General features: G+C 54.8%; 1 protein-coding gene; it reads left to right on the top strand.

Moving 5' to 3' along the window:
* CHC_T00005292001 (hypothetical protein) lies at positions 1-3,386 on the top strand. XM_005717049.1 is given in 2 exon segments: positions 1-1,932; positions 1,933-3,386. 1 exon segment carries the CDS (start codon positions 1-3, stop codon positions 1,930-1,932), a length of 1,932 nt encoding a protein of 643 aa, XP_005717106.1. The 3' UTR covers positions 1,933-3,386.
* The last annotated feature ends 5,713 nt before the right edge of the window (positions 3,387-9,099 follow it).

The raw sequence follows: 9,099 nt of genomic DNA, 5'->3' as shown, positions 1-9,099 counted from the left end.
ATGACGAGGGGAGTTCACGCGCACGGTGAGCAAATGTACAGAAACGCCACGCGAACACGCCAGCCAGAAATCCCCCTCTGCAACGCACTCTTCTATTCTGCTTCTTTCCGTGCGTTCCGTTCGTTCCGTTCTCGTGCCTTCCCGCATCCCCCCTCCCGCACCCTCCACATCAAAATGTCCCAAGTCCTCATCGTCGTCGTGATCACGTATGGTTCATTGCTCAATCTCCTCGCCAAGCCATGGTCCTCGACCGACTCGCTCCTGGAACGGCGGCGCAACGATATCCTCGCGCTTCTTCTCTGGCTGCTGCTGCTTCTCCTCGCTGTGTTAACAGTACGATCCGGCATCGCCAACTCCACCACCGACGACGCCTTTGACCTGCAAGACTGGACCGCCCTCATCCTCCCTTTCGCCCTCGCCGCTCCCTACCTGCTCGAGCTCATCGCCACCCTGGTGCGCCAGCTAGAGATGTGGCCCTGGATGCGCGCAGCCTGCATCCACGCCCTCCCCATCGCCTGGCTGTACCGTACCATCACCGTGGCCGAGCAAGACCCCGACGGCATCTGGTTTCGTTCGCACCTCTGGCGGCCCTCGCCGCCCACACTGCGCAAGCTTTCCACGCTCTCCCCTGCCTCACCACGAGTCAAGAGCTTCTGGGAAACCACATCCCGCCGCGCCTCACTCCACCATCTCTTCTATACCTGGCTAACAGTCCTGGTCTCCGCCAGTCGTTACGCCGCACACCAAGTGCGGCACAACTCGCGCCGCTCGCAAATCCTCCCATGCGTTAACGCGACGTGCACGCTCTTGCTTACGGTCATTCTCACGAGCTTGATGGGGTTACTCTACGCCAGCTCTCTCGTGGAGTTTCTGTTGCTGCTCTCCTTCGACTTCCACTGGTGGGTACGATGCCACATACACGAGCGCATCCTAGCGCGGTATGACACGGTGCACTTTGGGCGGCAAGAAATGCAGAGCATTTTCGAACAAAGCATGGCCATCAAGCGGTCGCTGCGCGTGTGCGAGGGCCTGGACGTGGAGCGCGTGCATGATCGGATCATGACGGCGGTGATCACAACGACGGCAGTTCTTGAAAATGCGTTTCGGCGGGCATACTTGGTCGTGCCCGTGTACGAGCAGTCGATCTCCAATCGCAAGGCACTGCGCGACAAGTACGAGTACGTGGGGTGCAACTTGGACCGGCTCATCAAACAGGTGCGGGTGCTGCTCGAAGTGCGTCACACGAGCGGACTGCTGTCGATCACATCGTCATCGGGGACGATAGAGGCGTCGTTGCACAACAACATCGAGTCCATCTTGAGCGTGGCGTTGTTCTTCCCGTCGACGACTCTGTACCACATCACGGCGCGGGTGGCCGAGCTAGAGGGGATGATCGAGGAGCGTGTGAGACAAAACCCCGGGATGGCAGCCGAAGCGGTAACTCGGGAAAGAGTGGTGTACATCGACGCGCGAAACGCAATGTTCTGGTTGTTGTGGATCGTCGTTACTAAAGAGTGGGTAGACGTGGCGGGGTTTTGGGCCGGCGACCAGAGGGAAGGTATAGATCGCGAGGAGGACGAGAGGACACAGAAGGAATTTCCGAATGCGAGGACGGAGACACTGTATGTGATAGCAACATTTTTGAGCCGGTGTCGTTACTGCGACCGGTACGGGATGCAAGACGAAGGAGGCTTCTATAAGGAGGTGCGTGAGTTGGGGAAGAAGATCGGACCGAAAAGGGTGGAAGCAGTGTTTGATGAGCTGAGTGGAACGTTGAGCATTTGCCGGTCGTTGTCGTTGCTCGAATGGGTGACCAGGGAGTACAAGCTAGAGTGGGGAGGCGAAAGAGAGAGGGGCGGCGGGTTGCGATGCATGTGGCAAAGTGACACGGGGGAGAGGAAAGAAGCGGTTTGCAATATTGCGTTGGAGTGAGAGCGTGAGGATGCGAGGGGGAGGGGGTGCGAGGGGGAGGGGTTGCGACGGGGCGGGACAGAAATTCATCAACGAAGCGGATGAGTATAAGAAGGACAACGCAGTGGCGACGGAGAAAAGGTCGCCAACGTGAGGGCAAAATTTAACTGTTTTTCAGCCCTCAAGACCGCCTCCCGCCACGTGGATACCTACTCATACCTCGCAACCTCGTGGGCAGGAACCTCGAGAGCAGGCAACCTCCGCATCAACTTCCCCGTCACCGCGAGAGCACTCACGCCGCCGCAACCAGTCTATCCCGTATTCCAACAGGGAACCATCACTGCCGGCCGCGTTGGACGCGTCGCCCTGGCGACGCGACGCCCTGCTGCAGGCTCTAACCGAGAGCAGGCAACCTCCGCATCAACTTCCCCGTCACCGCGAGAGCACTCACGCCGCCGCAACCAGTCTATCCCGTATTCCAACGGGGAACCATCACTGCCGGCCGCGTTGGACGCGTCGCCTTGGCGACGCGACGCCCTGCCGCAGGCTCTGCCGCACCTCCGACGGCCCTTAAAACGGGATGCGCGCCACCGGCATCGCCCCGGCCTTCGTCGCACCCACCAGCTCCATGTCTGCCGCCGGCTTCTCCATCTCGCGCCTCACGGCTGCCGCCTCCAAGCGTGCGCTGCCCGCCGAGCGTGCGCTCTTTGTGGCGGCCTTCCGCGACGTGTATGACGATCTGCCGCCAGCCACGCTCGGTCTGGCCCCCAGCCAGACGGTCCCCGCCTTCCTGCACGCCGCCTTCGACGACGAGGAGGCCGCTTTCAAGACCGCGCATCCTACCGTCCGGTTTTACGTCGCGCGACACGGCGCAGACTTGGTCGGCTACCTCAGCGTCGACGTCGAGTGCAACGCCATGTACCTGCGCCAGATGGCCGTCAGCACCGCGTGGCAGAGGCGCGGCGTGGGCAGACAGCTCATCGAGACGGCCGTGTGCGAAGGGGGAAAGGGCGTGCGCGTCGTCACCGTCGCGGTCAGGAGATTCAACGACGCCGCCAAGACGTTTTATACGCGCCTCGGGTTTCGAGAGGGCGGCGGTGTCGGCGCGTTGGACCCCGACCTTTATTGCGGCATGAGGATGGAGAAGGGGAGGAAGGCAGGCCCCGGTTTGCTCTCCGCCCTCCTACCAGTCGTCATCGCCCTCGGTTTATGGACCTTGCGCGCGGGCGTGTAGGGTGGGTACGCACGCTTGCTCTGTTCCTGCCAGTTGTGCACGGGCGTTTGATTCGGAAGGGGAGAGGGTTTGTTTACGCGCGGGCTCTGGCGCCCTCTGTCATCGCATGCCCCGTGTGTAGTGTTGTGGCCGTTATCCAGGTTTGATCTCGTCGTTGTCAGTTGCGGACTAGAAATAGCTGTTGTAATAGATACGGGGCAGTGCTCTGGCTTTAAAAGTACTGCATGGTTATTGCTACGTGGCTCTTAGTTTCGCCAGCTTCTTGTCAAAATGAGGCGATATGTGGGGCGCTGCGCGCCGCACCCGTCATCGCCCACTCGGCCGTTTCGGCCTCTCTCATTTATGTACCACGAAGGGTACCGCAGTGTAGGAATTCGATCGCCTGTGATGCCTCAGAAGATGTGAAGTGAATGACAGGTACACGGTAACCGTTCAGTCCCTAATTCGTTATTTTCCTAATCCGCATTCAGAATTCCGATAAATTTGCGGAACTTACTACCTCGCCATGCCTCCTTCGCGCGAAATAGTGCCAACTAAGTCTCCTCTCCGACTGTGCGAACCGATTTCGCGCCATCAAAAAGGGCGCCACATAGCTACTCGGGGAGGGACTGCATGGTGCAGACCAAAAAAATGGAATAGAACCACATAAACCACTACTGTAACTGTGGGAGGGAGACGGCCTCCGAAATGCGCAAGTTGTGTGCTCTCGCCCCAGAACGGTCCGCTCGAGCCCGGATTTTGTCTGACACAGGCAGGGTGCGTAGACAAAGTGCAAAGATGAGGGGTGCGCGGCGTGTATTTGAGATCTAATTGATGGGCCACGTCGCTTTCTTTTGAGAAATACTGTACGAACTAGGAAAATCTCTCTAAACAGGCTCCATTTGAATGTTTTTAGTTGCCGTATTGTCAGAGCGGGTGCCTATATCCAAAGTCGACTGTTGGTGTCACAGATGCGCTTTCGTTGCTTCCAAATCGCTAAAGAAATGTTTTTTTTTGTTTAAATCTATCCAGCTTAGTCTCGAAAACAGAAAATGATACCAATTAGGGACTGAACGGTTATGTCATTACATTTCTCATGTCGCGTGCGTAAACTCCCTATTGTGTCGTTCTGAGCTTGCTACTAGCAAAAGTCGAACTATCATCACTAGCAAGTTGCTAGTGATGATAGTTCAAGTTTAGGTAGGTTTATCGGACTATGAACAGAAATTAATTAACTATGAGTGGGGAAGGCAATGAACAGATGCATTGCCACAGGGTGCACACAGGGTGCCCCTGTGTCTTAACAAGCGCTTGTTTGCCCGTGCTTGCCCGTGCTTGCCTGTGCTTGCCTGTTTTTGTTGAAGAAATTAAAAAAACATTTTGCACACGTGGGCAGCTGTACAAACTCCTTACACACACTCTCTCTGCAGCTCTGACAGTATTTTGTCAGCCATAAATCTAGGGTTACAGTATACACCGCGGCGTTCCAATGTGTACGAGCCCGTGGGAGGGGGAATGTTGGAGTGACGGGAATGGTTTTGCATTCCCTGTCAACCCACTTTTTGCTTGTGCAAGTATGTCTACGAAATAGTCCGCCAAATCGTAAGTGTACATTTAGTCAAACCAGCCAATATGACTTCGACAACTGTCCCAAAGGCGTAAGCTACACCAATGCCGTCTGTAAGAGGTAACTTCTTCGAAGTTATTAAATATTAAACTACCAGAACCAATCAAACCAGAGCAAGTGTTTTTTTTCGGGCAAGCACGGACAAGCACGGGCAAGCACGGGCAAACAAGCGCTTGTTTGTGTCTTTAACTGCGAGTGCACCTGTTCATTGCCTTCCCCAGTACCCAAAAAGGCCTCACCGTGATCCTAAATAGTCTCCGTTTCCCCCAGGTCTGTAAAACCGACGTACATACTACTAACGCCAGGGAGCTCAATCAACGATGCCCCCTCACGGGCTAACCGGTCCAAACACCCTGAACCCTGCGGCGCAGCTCTTCTGCCTCAGCTGGCAGATCGAGCAAAACCTCTTCCCGTTACTCGCGAGCGGCCGCTCGTCCCCGACCGCACAGATGAGAATGCAAGCGAACGAGCAGCCCGGCCCGGCTTGCCGTCGCTCCTCCTCGTCCACGCACGGCACGTGGTGACGATCCCGATCCCCCTCGGCAGCGGCACCTCGCACACGTATCTAGGCCCGAACCGCGAGCACTTCCCCACGGAGCACTTGCTCACGCGGCCGACCCTGCGGCAGCGCCCGCTGTTCGGGCGGCCCGCCGACGGGAACCCAAAGTCGCGGATGACGCACGTTAGCCCCGGCTTGCACCCCACCGGGCGCATGCGCGACCCGAGGGTAGAGCAGCGGCGCCCGGCGCCAAGGCAGCCCATGCCGCGCTCAGCGCAGCAGCGCGCGGCGTCGAGCAGGCACCTGATGTCGATGGGGACCGGGAGCTGCGCCAGCGCCAGCGGCAGCAGCAGCAGCAGCAGCAGGGGGAGGGGGGCCGTGAGACGCATGGTGGTGCGGGGCGGTGCGGATGGTGCGGAAAGTGGGTCGCGCGGGGGGGCGAGGTTTATATGGTGCGGCAGTGCGGCCGCGTTGGGGAAAGATGCGGCGTGGGCTCGAGGTATGAGTGCGGGGCGGGTTTGGATAGGACGGATGCAGTGGTGGCGGCCAATTGTAGTAAGTTAATAACACAGGCTGTAACTACTGAATACCATCCTTTGAAACTCTGTGATTTTGGTACATGGATACTGAAGACATCGGTGGGAAAAGTGTCGAGAATGAGAGGACAAGGATTAACGCTGTAATAGAAAGACAGCGTGGAAATGAAGTGCGACGAGAGAAACAAACTTGCAAGTCCCGGTTTCAATCCGTTTCCATGAAACGTACCCAGCAGCACCCCAGATGCCAGTCTCCATTCTATTCGCGACGTCGCATTGAAAATAGCTTGATGCATCCTGTTCATCTATCCATCCACTTTTTGTATTGTTTATCCACTATCGAAATGGTCACTTTATTTAAAGACAGGGCGGTGTCCTAGCAGTGATGAGCCAGCCTTACATTCTACTTTAAATGGCAAGGGCCTCCGTCTGACCAACTTACTTCCCCGTGTACCACCTTCCTACAGTAAGCAACGTCTTGCGATCATACTATCACTATCGATACCCTGCATTCATATAAAGTTTATAACTAAAGTCAATGCGTTATACTGTAGTTAGTATTGTACAATACTAACTATAACGCATTGACTTTAGCTTACGTGTTGTCGACCAATCCAGTTGCAGCGTTCATTTCGTTTCTCATGTAAAGCTTCCGTTAGGGCGGGTTTGTGCTGAATGGAACGGCAGCTCGGCTTATGTAGGTGATTAGGGTGTCTCTCAAGAGCACAGGAGCAGAATTAGCCGTCGCCTCGTGCTATCGCGCACTTCGCCGTTGAGGGGATTCAACTCCAACCGATTATCCCTTTCGCCTCGCCCAGGCTTCTGTAAGGTCAGTGAGCCTGTGATGTTAGCTTGGATCCTTGATATAAGACCGTGGACATCAAAATCGCAATTCAGCAGCTGCCCTTTCACTCTCATACCGTCTTCATTCTTTCTTTCTGTGGTAGTAGCCATAGTGTTGCACTCTTGTCCTGTCTCTGAACGGAGTGCGTTGGCAATGACTTCGAGACGAACATTAGAATCGATCTTGTAAAAATTTGTGAAGAGGAGCGATGTGTCGTTGATTTCTTGCACTCTGTCCTTCACCCATTGGATGTAGAAGGCACTCGCGGCAATTTTATTCCTGCTGCTTATTGTGGTGAAGGGCACGACGGCCGAGTTTACTGAGGCTGAGGGTCCGCGCACTACTAAAAGGGAAGTGTCGCCGGGGACAGCGGCGCTGTCTGGGTAGCTGCACTCTTTGATACGTGTGTGCGTGTCACAGGTGTGTGAGCTGTTCATGGGAATCATGACACTTATCATCATTGTTAGATGACCCTTGCCGTCCGTCAATGTAAACATTGTCCCTTGGCCTACCCCTTCAGCACTGTCGAATGCATACTCCACCAAGCAAGAACAATACGACACAAAGGACCTGACTTCGCCCAGTGTAGTTGTCAGCGGAATTTGGACGCAAACCCTATTTAAATCCGGGGCTGGCGTTCGAACGTTAGGGTCCATTTGGACTCGAAAGTCGCCCTTCTCACACCCACTCACACGCTTTTAGCTCGGGATGGAGATGGCAACAGATGCGATGGCAGTAACCAAAATGAAGAGTCTCACCAGAAGGGGGAGGACAAGCCTGCGGAGTTGGATTTCGTACCTGTAACGTGTGCAGCCCTTCTCCTTGTACGAGTACCTGTGCCAAATCCAGGAGAGACTGCTGATGGGGTCGTTGCTATTGACAAAGATGAAGAAACGGACCCAGGAGGAGTACTCGAAGCTCTTTTCGCGGGCGCTGAAAATGAGCTCGGAGGTGACTGACAGGATGTTGGAGATGATGAAGACGGTGAGCAGTGATATGATGAGGGCATTGACGATGTCGCTGGACGTTTGAAGTGTGGAAAAGCTGAAGTCGGGCGTGACGTTCAACTGCTGGAGGAGAGTCATAGCTGCGAGACGGAGAGGCGAACGAGAAGGATGGATTGAAACGTGGGGATGAGGAAGGGAATGTTTCGAAGAGCTGCTTCCTTTGCAAAACACAGGGCAGGGGGGCTTGTGAAGCAAGTTACTACAGAGTACTTTTGTTTCTTGAAGGAAAGTGGGGGGTCGACTCGGCGTTTGAGGCGGTATCCGCACCGGTAGGTCTTGAGGAGCGTCTCAGCGGCTCGTCACTGCGAGAGTGTGCTGATTCTGCGACAATTTGGTGACATACAGCGTGAAGACGGCAACAATGTACGAGACATCAACGTACAGGGGAGGGGGGGGACTCTCATTAGTGCCACATTTGCTAATGCCACCCTCCCATTAATGCCGGCCAGACGTACGAACATGAAAAGTGCCACGTGCCACACGGGTCCAGGTGTTCTGCAGTCGTCCGTCCGTCGCGCTTGAAAACATGTGAAAGCGGCATCTAAGGGTGACCCCACCGCGCCTTGCCCAAAATCGCAAAAAGCAGACAGTTGTCCTCCGGTAATTGGATCTACTATCTTTTAATCAAGCCGCGCTTTGGGGGAGGTGGTGATTCAGAGATGAACCCCACCGCGCCTGTAACACGATACACCTATTCATATTCAGGGTCACCCCAATTAGGCTACAAGTATGTCGTAGAAATACATTTGGCGCAAAGAAGCAAGCTAATGCACGCGTCTGTTCCACAATTGGCGGCAACTTTTGCTCGTCACTTGCCCGCTCTCCATAATATGTAGGCTCCTGTTTGGGAATTATCAACTCGGCAAGTACACCACGCTTTCAATTCGCGGCGTTCTCAGACACTGCGCTCTCAGCAACGCACAGGGCAAGATTCTCCTCGTCTGACCACCCCAGTCCCTTACCCTTTTTCCTCACTCTTAATGCCGAGTCATCAGTCCTAGTAACCACCTCAGCCATTGCCTGCACTTCTCAGAAGACGAGAAGGAGGGAGAAGATGGGAAATGTCCACGAGCGAAGGCTTCACAACACTCCTTTATGCGTCCCACACTATTGATGGGACTTCAGTCAAAACAGCCCCAAAGCCATTTGGAAGAGCTTTGGTAGAGCTGTAAGCACATGAAATTCAGATGTTTTCTGTACCGTTACTATAGAACGAAGCTCGCCCAAACGGCGCTTTGGACAAAAATCTCGACCAAATAATTTTGGTTTGGAAAAGAATCCTTCCCAAATTCTAAACTTTAGGACAAATGGTGGCGCGGTGGGGTTCAAAATTTCTTCCATCGGTCCGAACTTTAGTCCATCGGTCCAAACTTTAGTGGTTGGAATTTTAGGACAGAAATTTTGTTGGCGGTGGGGTCACCCTAAGCCCCATTCTATTCGCCGAACAGCGTTCACAGCCCCT

Source organism: Chondrus crispus, genomic scaffold (genome assembly GCF_000350225.1).
Source record: "Chondrus crispus Stackhouse genomic scaffold, scaffold_28, whole genome shotgun sequence".
In the NCBI taxonomy this organism is placed as follows: domain Eukaryota; phylum Rhodophyta; class Florideophyceae; order Gigartinales; family Gigartinaceae; genus Chondrus; species Chondrus crispus.
Note: the sequence above shows the minus strand (reverse complement) of the source record. Positions and strands in the feature narration are given on the sequence as shown.

Coding starts and splice junctions, on each gene's coding strand:
- CHC_T00005292001 (XM_005717049.1), top strand. CDS start 1: ATGACGAGGGGAGTTCACGCGCACGGTGAGCAAATGTACAGAAACGCC.